The following is a 16,223-nucleotide window of genomic DNA, read 5'->3' on the forward strand; positions in this document are numbered from 1 at the left end:
CTGTCTCAAAAATAAATAAACATTAAAAAAAATTTTGTAAAAAAAAAAAAATAAAAAACTCCAAGCTCTATGGAAAATCCTAATCCTAAATTCTCATCCCAGGATTTAAAACTGTCCACAGCTTTTTAAATTCTTACCTATTTCTATAAAACCTTCAGGGTTTATCTGAGCCTAAAAATAACCTACACACGTCCAGATCTACATATTTACTCAAAAACTAGTCCCTCTACTTAGAATATCCTTCCTTCTCCCCATTTCTAAACACATCCATTTCAAAGTTCACTGCATACCCCACTTCCTCCAAAAAGCCCTCCAAGATTCCTCTGTCACTAAAATCACTTACTTTCCAAAGAATTTCTTTGTATCTCATCTGGCCACTTAACACTTGTATTACATTAGGATTATTTACTGATATTCTAGGGACTCTCCCTACTCACCTCCTTATTATAAGCCTCTAGAGAGTAAGAGCCACGTAAACATCATTTCACTTACTCTTTAACCCCTGTGGTGATTAACACAGTGGCAGGCATACGACACATACTCAAAACATGTGATGAGTTTCATAAAGGTCACAACTGTAGTGTTATTGCCCTAAGAGTCAGTGGTAATACTCACTAAAAGTTGTGAGTTTCAAAATATGATGTGGCCCATCATTTTCTATCCACAGATAGTCTCCCATTTCCTAAGACTTTCAATTATATCTGATAACAATAAGAGAGTAGGTCTTCTTTATACTGTATTCAATATATTATCAATCCAATAAAGGCATTAATAGTGATATTAAATGAACTCTGTTGCTTTTAAAGCAATTTTTCTACAAGAGTTTATCTAAAAGTAAAACAACATATGTTCAAGAAAAAAAACCATACAGAAATGATCAATTTCTATTTTTACTTAAACCCTGTACTCTCAAATGTTCACCAAATGTAAGTGCTAGACTGTAAAATCTCAGAATCATACTTGGCAAAGTGGGAAGGTGTAAAAACTGAATATTTCAGTCTACAACATCCAGAAAGAAATGATCTGTTCAACAGAGCACTGTAAGACTGCTTTCATTTGCAGTACCTGAGGAAGCCAAGAGAAAAGAATACAAGTCCAAACTGCAAAATAAAAGCAAATTTTTTACTTAAAAATGCATATACCACATTAAGCAAAAGTTTAACAACATTATACAGCAAAAGATCCTTGGAGTGCACACTAAAAAGGAATTTCTCAGTAATTTCATCATCATTTGCATATGTGAAAAAACGGATGGTAACAAAGTACCCCGTTTCTTTTTTTTTTTTAAGTTTATTTATTTTGAGAGAGAGAGAGCATGCAGTTGAACAGAAGAAGGGCAGAGACAGAGAGGGGATTCAAGCAGGCTCCAAGCTCAGTACAGAGCCTGATGCAGGGCTCAATCCCATGACCGTGAGATCATGACCTGAGCTACAATCAAGAGTTGGTAACTTAACCCACTTTATTAACTCTAAATTCTGTTAATAAGGTTCCAGTTAAATGTAAACAGGAATACTGCTTTAAGAAGGTTAAGGCCATTTAAGGCTACTGCTCTTTAATAATAACTTAGAAGTTACGGGTTGTTTATCATGGCACAAAGAATATTTACTTTGAAAGATCAAACTGTAAGTAAGAAGAGTAAACATACTTTCAAAATATTTTCTAATTCAGACTTGTAACATATTCGGACAAAAGTCAGAAGGAATTTTGAAGGTTTTACAATTGTCATTTTAAAAACTATCTTTCAGTATAGACCTATACAACACATAAGGTACAATGTTAACACTCTTAGTTCATTCACCAATTACTTAACCAGAGCATATACTGTGCCAGACACTGCACTAATGTTAAGGATATTAAAAATAAAAGTACTCTGGGGCGCCTGGGTGACTCAGTCTTCAGGTTAAGTGTCCAACTTTGGCTCAGGTCATGATCTTGCCATTCATGGGTTTGAGCCCCGCGTTAGGCTCTGTGCTGAGATTGTGTCTCCCTCTCTCTCTCTCTGCCCCTCCCCCATTCGCACTCTGTTTCTCTCTCTTAAAAATGAATAAACGTTAAAAAAAATATTTTTTAAAAAACAAATAAATAAAAGTACTCATCTCCAAGATTTGGGTGCACCTACCCAGACTAGAGAAAGATGGCAGTAGGGAAGGAGGAAGGAAAGGGAAGAAGGCAAAAGAGGGAGGTTGGTTCTAAGCAGAGAGAACAAGTGCAACAGCCAAGAAGAGAGAGCACAGCACAACCAGGGAATACAGGTGTATCAAGTACAGGTGGAAAATAGGGTTGGGGGAGTACAAAATAAAAGTTAAGACTGGAGAGATACATGAAATCAGACCAGACCTGTGGGATTGTTTATCAGATCTGGAAAATATAAAGAGACCTCTGCAAAGAAAATGAAATCTCCCAGATCTTGAGTGACGACTTTATTACATTAAAAAAATACTAAAACATAAAATTAGGTATGAACTCATTATATTTATAGCTCTTAAGTTTTACCTAACTGTAAAACAGAAACAACTTTAAAAATTAAATACAAAATAAAATTTAAAGTAACATTAACATAACATGGGGCACCTGGGTGGCTCAGTCAGCTAAGCCTCCTACTTCAGCTCAGGTCATGATCTTGAGGTTCCTGGGTTCACATCCTGTATGAGGCTCTGTGCTAACAGCTCAGAGCCTAAAGCCTGCTTCAGATTCTGCAAGATTCTCCCTTTCTCTCTGCCCCTCCCCTGCTTGTGCTCTCTCTCTCAAAAATAAACATTAAAAACATTTTTTAAATAAAATAACATTAATATAAGACTATGACGTATTCATAATAATTCACGAACAATGTTGTAGTCGATCCTAGAAATATGTAATCTCAGGTCTAGTTTCATATTTACAAACCACTTCTACAATATGACTTTGATAATACTAACACAGGAAATGCTTATGAATATGTTATACTAAATGGATTTAATAATTCCAAGTATTTATAGTTGCTAGTTTAGGGAAATACAACCATATACTACCATGCCAGCTAGAGGTCCTTAAATATTGATTTTAAAACACATTTTTTAAAAATTAAAAAAAAAAAATAATAGGGGCACCTGGGTGGCTCAGTTGGTTAGGTGTCCAACTTCGGCTCAGTTCATGATCTCAAGCTTGTGAATTCGAGCCTCGCGTCGGGCTCTGTGCTGACAGGTCAGAGCCTGGAGCCTGCTTCAGATTTTGTGCCCCTCTCGCTCTGCCCCTCCCCCCATTCCTGCTCCGTGTCTCTCACTCTCTTTCTCTCTCTCTCTAGAATAAATAACAAACATTAAAAAAAAATTTAAAGAGTCCTCACTTGCTGGGGCACCCAGGTGGCTCAGTCGGTTAAGTGTCCGACTGGATCTCAGCTCAGATCATAATCTTACCATTTGTGAGATTAAGCCCAGCATCAGACTCTGCACTAACAAGGACTCTGCTTGGACTTCCTCTCTCCCTTTCTCTCTCAAAATAAATAAATAAACTTAAAAAAAAAAAAAAGAATAAAGAGTCCTCACTTGTTAACTTTTGCAATCTATCTTATTTGTGGTTTAAGTAACTTAATTGAAATCTACAGTAAATGTGTATGCAGTATAATGACTGCTGAGATTTGGAACAAAATACTTATACTGTAAACAAACTCTTTCATATTGATTAATTACATAGATGGGATCCACCAGATACATCTCACAGTGAAGACATGACACTAACTACTATGCCAGGGCTCTTACTGGTTTGGCCTGCTTAAATTAACAACCTACCATGACACGATCCATTTGAACTCACCATCTTTCCTTGTCTGAACCACCACAAAATCATTAGTACAATGCATTATAACTTGGCACAAACACAGTAATAAACAACATCTAAACACAGCAACAAACTCCCAAGGGAGTAGCTGGCTACAAAGCAGTGCTTCAGATGTTACAGAAGAATCCCTAGTTAGAAGAACAGTACAAAAAATGAAACACAACTAAAAAGTTTTAAGGGACAAAATCAGATTTGTAGTTTAGAGGGAAGTCAGGAAGCAAACGAGAAGGTTGCTGCAATAATTCAGTGAAAAGTGAAAACCTGGATTAAGGCAGTAATACTAGGAATACAGATAATATAGAGAAAGCATTTAAATTTAAAGATGTTAAGGAAGTAGACTCTTGGGGCCAGCCAGATGTGAGAAGTAAAACAGAGGAATCAAGGACAACTTGGAGGTTTCTGGAAAAGGCGATGACAGTGGTACGTTACCCAAGGCAAGGAAAAGAGCAGGATCTGGGGGTGAGGGGACTGACTGAGAAGCAGTAGAAGAATTAATTCGTACATGATGAACACTCACTGAAACTATCTGATGAGCTTCCAGCCTTACCTCTCCCCCAGCTTTTCTGGAAATTCTTGCCCCCCCTTCACCGTACCTTCAAGGTACAGGTGACCAGTGAAGTCTGAATATCTAACTTAAGCTAAGCCAATGCCCAGACCACATCTGTTTTTTATGTATTTTTAAAATTTATTTATATCTATTCATACACATGCACACACACATTCCACAATCAAAAAACCCTAACTACCACCACAGTAAATAGGGACCATGTAAACTAACATTGAATCCTAAAACAATACTCAATCTCAACTATCCACCAGGGATCTGCTAAGACAGGAGATGACCAGCTTTTTCTAAGCCACAGAGTAAATATTTTAGGTTTTGCAGGCCCTACGGTCACAGCTATTCCACTCTCCTATTGTAGCAGCAAAAGCAGCTACAAACAACACAGAAACAAATGGGTGTGTCGTCTGTGTCCCAATAAAACTTTATTTACGGACACTGAATTTGAGTTTCCTATAATTTTCACAGGCCACAATATTTTTTTCCCACCATTTAAAAATATAAAAAACATTTTTAGCTCACAGGCCATACAAAAGCAGGCAGCACTGGGCCTACTAACCATAGCTTACTGATCCTTATGCTAAGCCAACACAGAACTGCCTTCCCTTAAAACTCCTTCCAGATGTCCTCTCAGTGTTAACCTTAACTTAAAACAACAGACAAGGAAAACAATCCTAGTTGACAGAACTGAAAATTTTCATTTGGCTTACCAAAGAATTCACTCCATTTGCAAGGAAGTCAACAGATGAAGGCCCACATACTTGCTGGTTTTGCCATTTACCTTACACTGTACTTGCCTAGCAACGTATGATGTAAGTTTTGGAACACTGCTACCTTCCTCTCTCCTCCACACCAAACAGTTTTAGTTTTGTTGGTGTTTTTGTTGTTTTTCCACAACTATGTATCAGTTATCTCAGGAATGATTAAATTTAGTATTTAGCCCACAACTTTGTCAAATATGTGACAAAGCAGATCTAGCTAGACCAATTAACAAAGGATATCACCGTGTGAATCTGGACTCAGAGAACAAGGGCCTTTGGATGGAAATTGGGTTGTCTCTATTGAAGAGAAGAGGGTATCTGCTGTTATATGCAGATAGCTATATTATGTTAAAAAATACATATTCAGGGGCGCCTGGGTTGCTCGGTCAGTTGAGCGTCCAACTTCGGCTCAGGTCACGATCTCACGGTCTGTGAGTTCGAGCCCCGCGTCGGGCTCTGGGCTGATGGCTCAGAGCCTGGAGCCTGCTTCTGATTCTGTGTCTCCCTCTCTCTCTGCCCCTCCCCCGTTCATGCTCTGTCTCTCTCTGTCTCAAAAATAAATAAATGTTAAAAAAAAAAAATTAAAAAAAAAATACATATTCAACAGGGGCGCCTGGGTGGCTCAGTCAGTTAACGATCCAACTCTCGATTTCAGCTGAGGTCATGATCTCATGGTTTATGAGATCGAGCCCTGCATCAGCCTCTGCAATGACAATGCAAAGCCTGTTTGAGATTCTCTCTCTCCCTCTCTCTCTGCCCCTCTCTGCTTGCATGTGTGCTCTCTCTCTCTCTCAATGTAAATAAGTAAACATTAATATATATATATATATATACACATATATATGCATATATAAAAGTAGGACTATGTGTGCACTAAATAGCTATGGGATGAATGAGGGGGACAACTATGTTTTAGAGTGCCCTTTACTCCACTTCTCTCTGGAATGCTGCAGTTAGAGCATATTGGGTTTTTTTGTTTGTTTGTTTATTTACTTATTTTGAGAGAGAGCATGCATACACACGAGAGGCAGAGAGAGACAGAAACAGCATGCGCATGTGCACATGCACGAGTACTGGGGACGGGCAGAGAGGGAGAAAAAAGAATCTTACAAACCATGAGATCATGACCTGAGCTAAAACCAAGAATCAAATCCAAGAGTTGGAAGCTTGAATGACTGAGCCACCCAGGTGCCCCAGTTAGAACATGTTATTACAATGTAGCTCCCTAGCCAAAGTTATGCTCCACAGGTGGACAGATCACCAAATGAATCCTTTTCCTGGAATTGAGATTTAGAATCAAGGCAGCCTCTCTCTGATAGCAGCAGATATAAAATTTAAAACTCATAAGGTATTAGTTAAGTGTTAAATTTCATCTGCAGCAAGGGCGAACTGAATAGAGAAAGAACATCTAGAGAGTAATAAAGAGATACTCTTAACCACATCTGCAGCCCCTGGATCCAGCTGCTCCTGAGTTCTAGCTGTCCTCTTGTGGGTTGATTGCCTTTCTTACAATTCATGGGATATGTGGTATGTTCTCAACAAGTTCTTTTTAGTTTAAGTTAGATATGTGTCACTCGCCTAACCAAAACAAAGTGCCTACTAAACAATCCAAAGGAAGGTATTCAGTTGAATAAGAGTTCTGGTTCCCACAAAACACTTAAGAGATGGTAGCTGAAGCTGTACAAATGGATGCGATCATCCAGAAGAGTGAAAACAAAAGCCCAAGGCTAGGGGGTGCCTGGATGGCTCAGTTGGTTGAGCGTCTGACTTCGGCTCAGGTCATGATTTTGCGGTCTGTGAGTTCGAGCCCCACGTCCAGCTCTGTGCTGATAGCTGACAGCTGGAAGCCTGGAGCTTGCTTCGGATTCTGTGTCTCCCTTGCTCTCTGCCCCTCCCCCGCTCATGTTCTGTCTCTCTCTCTCTCTCTCTCTGTCAAAAATAAACAAACATTAAAAAAAAAAATTAAAAAAAAAACCAACAACGAAGGCCAAGGCTAAAATCAAGAACTTTCAATATCAAAGCATTAGCAGAGAACTAAGTCTGCAAGAACACAACTGGTAGGAAGAAAGGGACAAAGTCGTAAGAGTCCAGGAAGAAAACAGTATCAAGGAGAAAATGGTTAACAAAAGTAAGTAGACAAAGAGATAAAGGAGTAAGCAGTAACTATATAATTTGGCAATAAAGAAGTCACAGGCGGCCTTGGCAAGAGCAATTTCACAAACAGGATGAGAAGACAGACATAAAGTTTAAGAGTGCAGAGGAGGGGCACCTGGGTGGCTCAGTTAGTAGTAGCACGTGGGACTTCAGCTCAGGTCATGATTTCACTATTTGTGAGTTCAAGTCCCATACTGGGCTCTCTGCTGTCAGCACAGAGCCTGCTTCCCTCCAGATCCTCTGTACCCCTCTCTCTGCTCCTCCCCAGCTTGTGCTCTCCACACTCTCTCAAAAATAAAAACATTAAACAAAACAAAACAAAACAGGGCACTTGGGTGGCTCAATCTGCTAAGATTCTGACTTAGGCTCAAGTCATGATCTCACAGCTCCTGAGTTCAAGCCCTGTGTGGAGCTCTGTACTGACAACTCAGAGCCTGGAGCCTGCTTCAAATTCTGCGTCTCCCTCTCTCTGCCCCTCCCCAGGTTGCACTCTGTCTCTCTCTCAAAATAATAAACATTAAAAAGAAAAAAAAAAAAAAAAAAGACTGCAGAGGAAGTACACAACACTACCCATGAAGTAATCTTGCCATTTAAAAAAAAAATTCAAGCCTTGGGGTGCCTGACTGATTCAGTTAGTAGAGCATGCAACTCTCGATCTTGGGGTCGTGAGTTCAAACCCCATTTTGAACACAGTTTATTTAAAAGTAAAAATTCAGAGGGTGCCTGGTTGGCTCAGTTGGTTGAGCCTCCCACTCTTGATTTCCACTGAGGTCATGATCTCATGGTTCATGGGAAAGAGCCCTGCATCAGGCTCTGAACTGATGGTGTGGAGTCTGCTTGGGATGTTCTCTCTCCCTCCCTCTCTGCCCCTCCTCAACTTGTTCCCCCCCTCTCTCTCTCTCTCTGAAAATAAACTTTAAAAATAAATAAATAAATAAATAAATAAATAAATAAATAAAAATAAAAATAAAAATTCAGGGGCACCTGGGTGACTCAGTTAAGCATCCAACTCTTGATTTAGGCTCAGGTCATGACCTTGCCATTCATGGGTTCAAGCCCCGCCTCACTGACAGTGCAGAGCCTGCTTGGGATTCTCTTTCTCCCTCTCTCTTTGCCTCTCACGCATTTGCTCTCTCTCAAAATAAATTTTAAAAACACAAAGTAAAAATAAAAATTCAAGGGGTGCCTGGGTGGCCTTGGTTAGGCATCTGCCCTCTTCCTGGCTCACCCTCTTTCAAAATAAATAAACATTAAAAAAATGAAATAAAAAGTCAAGCTTCAATTGGATCAAGCTTCTAAACGTAACTACTATATACAGAAAAAACAAGGGACTGAGGAACATACTACATAATACCACAGGGATGCAGCCAGAACTATTTAGACTGTGAGAAATCTCATAGGGCAAAAAACATGGCTTCTTTATCAACCCAATTGTATAGAAATGAGTAAGTGCAAAAATCAGAGAAATCTGAAGACTGACTAAATATGCGATGACACTAAGGAATTAGTATTAACTTCTTTACTGAAAAGTTGGATTATTGTTTTAATCCTTATTTTTTAGAGATATATAAGGGAATAGTATTACACAATCCTTATTTTACCAGTATGTCTTCCCTGATACATGGTGCCAGATGTCACTCAGCAGGGTACAGTCCCCTAGTTAACATAACAAGTAAGGAAGATACAAAGTGATGCAGGGATTCAAAAAAGGTAGGTCCCAGTTGGAGTATCCAAAGGAATCATGGAAAACTTTAGGAAGACAATGGTACTTCCACTGTGCCTTAACAGACAGTGAAATTTTAACAGGGTAGGGAACAAGAGAGGAAAAGTGGTATTTTAGATGGAAGAAATGGAAGCAATTGCAAAGAGGTGTGAAGTCCTGTCAATGCAAAGCACTGGCCTATACTCACCTCTCCATAAAACTGTTGCTACCATAATGACAAGAAAAGAAAAAGTCAAAGTGAAAAACTGTAACTCACTAGCCAGCTCTAACTTAACAAAATCATGCGAGACGCATTCAGTCCTAAAGTAGCCTCGAGTAGCACAGTCCCAAGGTAGATCATGACAATATTTGGGTAGTCAAACCATACTGGCTTTCCAGAGCAATGTATTCGTGTCAATCCCTGATTTCCCCTGCCACACACCTACAACTCTGGAAAAACAATGCACAAGGTTCTTTTACCTATCCTAGGAAATTATAAAAATAGTTTAAAACGGTACCCAATAATAAGCTTTGTCTACCCTCCTAAAAGCCACCGCCATGGTTCATTTGGCACCACAAAAGAGGTAAAATTACCTTCCCTCAGAACATTCCTCAGGTTACAGATTTTTTAATAAAATATATACATGATGAAGCAGGTAGATTTTTTTTTTTATTTTTTGACTATATCTACTTTTTTTTAAATTCCAGTGTCATTAACATACACTGCTATATTAGTTTCAGGTGTACAATATAGTGATCCAACAGTTCCATACGTTACTTAGAGCTCATCAAGACAATTGCACTGTGTCAACTATACTGGAATTATATTTAAAAAAAAAATTTTTTTTTCAAGTGCATTCCTAATGTCCTTCACCTTTTTCACCCATTCCTGCCACCCACCTCCCTTCTGGTAACCATCTGTTTGTTCTCTGTAGTTGAGTCTATTTTTTGGTTTGTCTCTTTTTTCTTTCCTTCGTTTGTTTTGTTTCTTAAATTCCACATAGGAATCATATGCTATCTGTCTTTCTCTGGCTTATTTCACTTAGCATCATATTCTCTAGATCCATCCGTACTGTTGTTGCAAATGGCAAGATTTCATTCTTTTTTATGGCTGAATAGTACTCCATTGTATATATATATACCGATCTTCTTTATCCATTTATCTATTGATGGACACTTGAGGTGCTTCCATAGTTGGCTATTGCAAATAATGCTGCAATAAACACAGAGATGCATGTATCCCTCAAAATTAGTGTTTTCAAAGTTTTGGGGTAAATACCCAGTAGTGTGATTATTGGATTGCAGGGTAGTTCTATTTTCAATTTTTTTAAGGAAACAGTCTTCCACGGTGACTGCACCAGTTTGAAATTCCACCAACAGTGCATAAGGATTCTTTTTTCTCCACGTTTTCACCAATACTTGTTTCTTGAGTTTTGTATTTTAGCCATTTGAAAGATGATTTTAAATAAAATTTCTTTGTTCAAAAACAGAATTAGGCTGGGTGGTGCAGTTGATTAGGCATCCAACTCCTGATTTCAGCTCAGGTCATGATCTCCAGGTTCATGGGATGGATCCTTGCATTGGGCTCTGCTCTGGGAGGGCTGAACCTGCTTAAGATTCTTTCTTTGCCCCTCTCCTGCTTGTGTGCATGCTTGCATCACACACTCTCTCTCTAGTCCTCTCTCTCAAAATAAATAAGCTTTAAAAAAAAGAGAGAGAGAATTAAGGGGTGTCTGGGTGGCTCAGTTGGTTAAGCGTCCAACTTCAGCTCAGGTCACAATCTCAAGGTTCATAGGTTTGAGCCCTGCATCGGGCTCTGTGCTGATCACCCAGAGCCTGCAGCCTGCTTCAGATTTTGTGTCTCCCTCTCTCTCTGCCCCTCCCCTGCACTCTCACTCTCTCTTTCTGTCTCAAAAATAAACATTAAAAAAAACAGGATTAATAAGTAGTCTCAATATTAAAATGTTTTTGTAATATTTTGGAAATGAATTCACTGGTTCTAATATTTTCTGTGTGCCAATACCATTAAAATTCTCAGGATGTGATGCTAGTGAAAATGAACATCAAGACAGACAGGAATGCAGATGATCAGCCAAAACTCCATAACGGTCATGTTTATCATGTCCTCTTCCATTTACTAGAGTTATCACTTCAAGCAACCAAGATATTCAGTATAAAAAGTTACAGGTAGTGGTACCTGCTTGAACCAAAGGAAAAAGCACCAAAGTAACAGGTCTGGTTAGCTTTAATCACTGACTACACCTCGTTTCACACTTACCGACACTGGCACACACCCTCCCAGAAATCAAATATAATCGTTCCAACTTATCAGAGGAAATGAAAAAGGAAATGGGTAAAATATAATGAGGGCTGGGAGTTCAAAAGCTGGGAAACCTTTACATGACATAGGAAAGTTAAAAAGAATTTTTTTTAATTTGAGTACGGTTGACCTAAAAAAAAGTTTTTATAATAAAATACCTGGAGAATAGAGCTAAAGTAAACAATAAAACCTAAGTCATCAACTTTTACAATATGTACCGTACTTCTGGGTCACTGTCCGCGTGTGCCTTTAATACCTGTAAGAATACTTCTTTGATTTTATGAAAAATACTACAAAGAAAAGGCCTCATACATTTTGGACTCCATTCTAAACCAGTAGATGGCCACAAAAGAAGAAATACCTGTTTTCTTTGTTCCTCTCAGGTACACATAAAGTATGACATTTACCTTAGCTCTTCAAAAAAGGTAAGATACATAACTTTTAGAAGCCTTCACCTTCTGTCATCTTCTGTAGCTGACAGTTACTTTCTCCCCTTCAAATATTGATCACTTGCTCATACAGTTTTCTTTAGATTATCCCTTTGTGAAAACTTAGATTGGATATCACATTCACATTCAATCTAACCATTGTGTAAAATACTGATGATACTGGAGAGATATAACCATAGCTCTTGTTCTAAACACACTACAAGAGACCTATCAGAAAATTACAATACAAAAGGAGAATATATCAGCTATTACAAAAGGCATACAATTCAAGAGCACAGAGAATGTATGTCATCTGACAAAGAGAAAGTAATCTGAATGAAAATATTCTATCTTTAGGAATTCTTAATTACAGAGCTTTACCAAAGCACTGTACAATCATCTCTACACCCCAAAACTGTGGAGTGCTTTCCAATTAATACAGCTAAGCTCTTTGTGAGTGTGTGTGTGTGTGTGTGTGTGTGTGTGTGTAAACCACACAGTAAAGATTGGGTCATTCACAGACCTCCTATCTTGTCCACACCTGATGCAAACTTATATTTAAAGTAGAATTTGCCTACTGTTCCTGCAGAGCTAACAAAACCCAAAGTCATCAGCATACAAGCCACCACAAACTGAATGAAACTGATATTTAAAAAAAAAGAAAAATCACTGCTCCCAGGTAAATTGACTCTAAAAGATCATTAAAAATAACTTCTGGAGGATTTTTTTTAATGTTTAGAGACTGAAAAATGCAGTGATGAATAAGGAAAATAAACCAGAAAAATTTAAAGAAGCCAGCTTTGTTAAAAGACAAGTGGCCACTTGCCAACACGTCTTTATGCACATATGACCAAAGAAGATCCAGGCAGATTCACAGGCCACAAAGGTTCTTATCAAACGCCAGATTAAGAAAATTCACATAAATATTTCAATTTTGATAAATCAAAGTACAGTGAAATAACAAAAGCACTTCACAAAGCTTTGCAGAATCAATATGGAAACAAAGCTTTGAGCTTTTTAAACACATGAGTCCTAAAAATCAACACGTATCTTAAACGTCACATTTGCAAATATCTTATTCACAGGCACTTATTGCTTAGGTTCCCTCAAGACATACCGGTCACTGAAAAAGAGAATGGCCTTAGTTTAAAATTTCCGTAAAGCCACTCTGAATGGCAACTGACTACGAGAAGAACCCTAAATGGAACTCTTCGTCTTAGTGCAACTCCATACACGAGCATTTCAGATTTGTACTTTCAACTTCCTATAAATGATAACCACTGTAAGAGAAAAAGCAGTAAGGATAGTCCTAAACTCCTATACCCCAAGATCCACCCTCAAAGAGTGGAAGGAACAGCAAAGTGGAAGGAACAAAGCACTGACGTCAATTACGAGATTAACCCCGGGCACAGGCAGCTGGAGGAAAGGCCTAAAAACATCAATATCCAAACCCGAGCTATCGGGAAAACTAGGTAACAGACCGACTGCGAAGTTAGGGGCGGGGGGGCGGCTATTCAAGTATTACACCCCCACATTCCCATTTTTAGTCAATCCCCTTCGCTAGCCTAAGGTGGAAATTTTTTTCCTTTTTTTTTTTTTTTTTTTTGCAGAGGTGGGGGGGAGAGAGCGAGAGAGAGAGGGAGAGGGAGAAAGAGAGCGAGAGCGAGAGAGAGGGGGAGAGACGTGCGCAGGATCGCGAGAAGGAAAGCGAGAACTAGTTGGGTAATGATAGCCAGAAATCTAGGCCTATTTTCTCTACAAATAACTTGAAACTGAAGAGGATATTAAAAAATCACGAATCTGTCGCTAAATTTTCTGAGGGCTGGAATGGATTAAGAAACGAAAGCGGAAAGGAGAAACAGTGAAAAGATGGATTTCTGGAAATTTTTGTTAGGATGGTTAGCCTTATGTTGTTTTTTTTTTTGTTTTTTTTTCCGAGGCCGGGGGTGGGGGTGAAACGGAAAGAAGAAGGGCGAAGCCGGATCGAGCAGCCCCGGCCTGAAGGGTCTCCCGAGCCCCCAAGGCGGACCCAGTTCACCGTCTCCCCCACCCCCACCCCGCACCCCGCGGCCAGGCCCGGCCCGGCCCGGCCCGGCCCTCCGTCAGTCAGTCGGCCCCGCTCACCTCCAATCCCTGCTCCGCTAGGCCCAAACCATCTCCCAACTGCGGCAGCGGCGGCGCCGGGCCTGCACCTTCACCGGACGCGCATTCGAGCCCGCCCGGGGGCGGCGACAGACTGCCAAGGACGAGGAACTCCGGGCGGCGGCGGGGGTTCGGCAGGTCTGGAAAGGCGCAGGCGGGGGCGGCGGCGACGCGCCTCACACGGAACAGGCGGAGGTCCCGCCCCGCTCCATGACGGTCGGGCCCAGCCCGGGACGGCCGACTGAGGCGGCAGGGGCGGGCCGACGAAGACCTGGCACCGGGATCCCCGCCCCGTCCGCTGGCGGCGGCGGCGACGGCGGCTCGACTCCCGCAGCCAGGACGGTGACTGACGCAGCGGCCGTGCCACCCATGTGATCAGGGCCGGGCGGGGGCGAGGCGTCACGTGGCGACGCCGCGCCCCGCCCCGCCAGAAAAGCGGGGCCCTGCTGGGCCTGTGGTGACCGGAGGCGACACGGGGGCCGTGACGTGCGCGGCTGTGGGGGTCGGACGACGCCGGACGGGCGGAGCACCGGCCCCGGTGGCTTAGACCCGACCTCCTAGGCCCGGCGGCCGCACAGGGCAGGGCCGCCGGGCAGGACCCGGCCTGCAGATCCGCGACGCGCACACCCTTCTGTGCACGTAGCCGCTACCGGGGACGGGCCGAGCCGGGTCTACCGGTTCTGGGACTCAGGTGAGGGGCGGGGGGTCAGGTCGTGCGCCCCTGGCGAGGATCTGGCGAACCCGAAGCCCCTTCGACCGACTTCCCGGTGCTGACGTTGATGGCCGGAGTCCCCGGCCCTCAACAGGTCGGCGGAGAAAGGAAGTCTCCAGGGACTTACTGCAGGAGGATGCTTAGAACCACGCTTGAACTTCTTCCATGAAGGCTCTCCAGCCCTTTCTGTTCGTCATCCAAACATTTTCTGCCAGTAATACTGTTCTTCAGGATATCATTTTCAACGCTTTCCTTCATCTCTTAACATTCTGCCAGTCAGGGCAAACTATAATTTAATTGAGAGTAAAATAATAGTTATAGACCAGACAGGATTTTCAAAGGGTCTCATGGAACGCAGTTTGGTAACTGTTCAGAGACACTACCTCTGGTTCACCATTGGAAGAACACTTTATAATCTCTTGCCTCTTACTTGTTTTCTTTCTGTGCAGAAGCCTCAGGAAGCTGGGAGGAGCGTGAAGGGGGTGGGAGGTTACTTTCTACCAACTAATTTAGAAAAAAAGCATGTTAAAGATTGCTTTTGGTAAGGTGCAAGGTTTTTGAGGAGCTTTATGATAAACTCTTATAAGGAATGTGCATATGAAAATGTTTTTGTCAGCCCTTAACACTGGTAATTCAGCATCAATAAAAGTATAATTTTTCCTTTTTAAAATTCTTAACTGACCACCTATTATTTTTAAGCCTCACTCTTTATATCTATATAGATATTATCTATGTATCTCTATAGATGAGGAAATTATTAGTGCAAAACTCAAAAAGAACTGTGATGAAATAGAGGAAAAATAATTACTCCTCCCATCCCTGCCCTTTAACTATGGTAGTCCTGGAGGCAATCATTTGGCATTTTCTAGTGTATCCCTCCCAAGATATGTTATAAATAAACATGAAAATATAGTGATAACATACTTTTTACAGGAAAGATAATGTACTATATATACTGTTAAGTTCCTTCCTTTTCTCACTTAAAATATCCTGGGTATCCTTCCATATGGATGTGGGGCCACAAGCCAACAAAGAATTCTTGAGAGGCTTTTGGTGCAAGAAGGTGCTTTTATTACAACCTGGGGTCAGAACCTGTGGGCAGAAAGAACTGTACCTTTGCTGTATGAAGGCAGTGGCTACATGCTTAGTGCTCAAGGGGGAGGGGAGCTGCAGGGAGTATTAGGTCATAAATGTCTTCCTCGAATTTCTACTCCTAAAACTAGTTTCAGAAGATTTCTCTGGTGCTTAACATTCACCTCAATATTAACTGTTGGTGAGATTTACAGGCACTCATGAGACGCTTTAAGAATTCAGGAGTCAGTGCATGTTTGATCCTTATCAAAACCATGTAAGCTATAGGTCAGCCTTCTGGGCTAAAGGTGAACGTTTTTCTGCTTCTAGCCATCATCGCTTATCACTACATGAAGAACTGCTTCATTCTTCCCAGCGGCAGTATTTCCATTGTATGCAAATATTTATTTAGTCAGTCCCCTATAAGTGGGCATTTAGGTTGTTGCCAAGCCAAAGCTATTACAAACTAGGCTGTAACTGATAACTAATTACCCCATACGATGGGCAACTAATACGTAAATCCTTACCCTGGAACCTTTAGATCAAAAGGTACTTTTA

General features: G+C 41.0%; 1 protein-coding gene across 3 annotated transcripts in view; it reads right to left on the bottom strand.

The window, feature by feature from the left end:
- AFF4 (ALF transcription elongation factor 4) overlaps positions 1-14,869 on the bottom strand; it is a 92,703-nt gene extending 77,834 nt beyond the window's left edge. Inside the window, exon 1 of one of the 3 annotated variants that reach the window (XM_049649146.1) lies at positions 14,722-14,869. In XM_049649146.1, the coding sequence (XP_049505103.1) occupies positions 14,722-14,852 (131 nt within the window). In that variant the 5' untranslated portion in view covers positions 14,853-14,869. Of the gene's footprint in view, positions 1-13,864; positions 14,269-14,721 lie in introns of those variants that run through there. The other 2 variants (XM_049649147.1, XM_049649148.1) reach the window with 2 other exon arrangements.
- Positions 14,870-16,223: the final 1,354 nt, after the last annotated feature.

The sequence above is a fragment of the Panthera uncia genome (assembly GCF_023721935.1).
Source record: "Panthera uncia isolate 11264 chromosome A1 unlocalized genomic scaffold, Puncia_PCG_1.0 HiC_scaffold_17, whole genome shotgun sequence".
Classification (NCBI taxonomy): domain Eukaryota; kingdom Metazoa; phylum Chordata; class Mammalia; order Carnivora; family Felidae; genus Panthera; species Panthera uncia.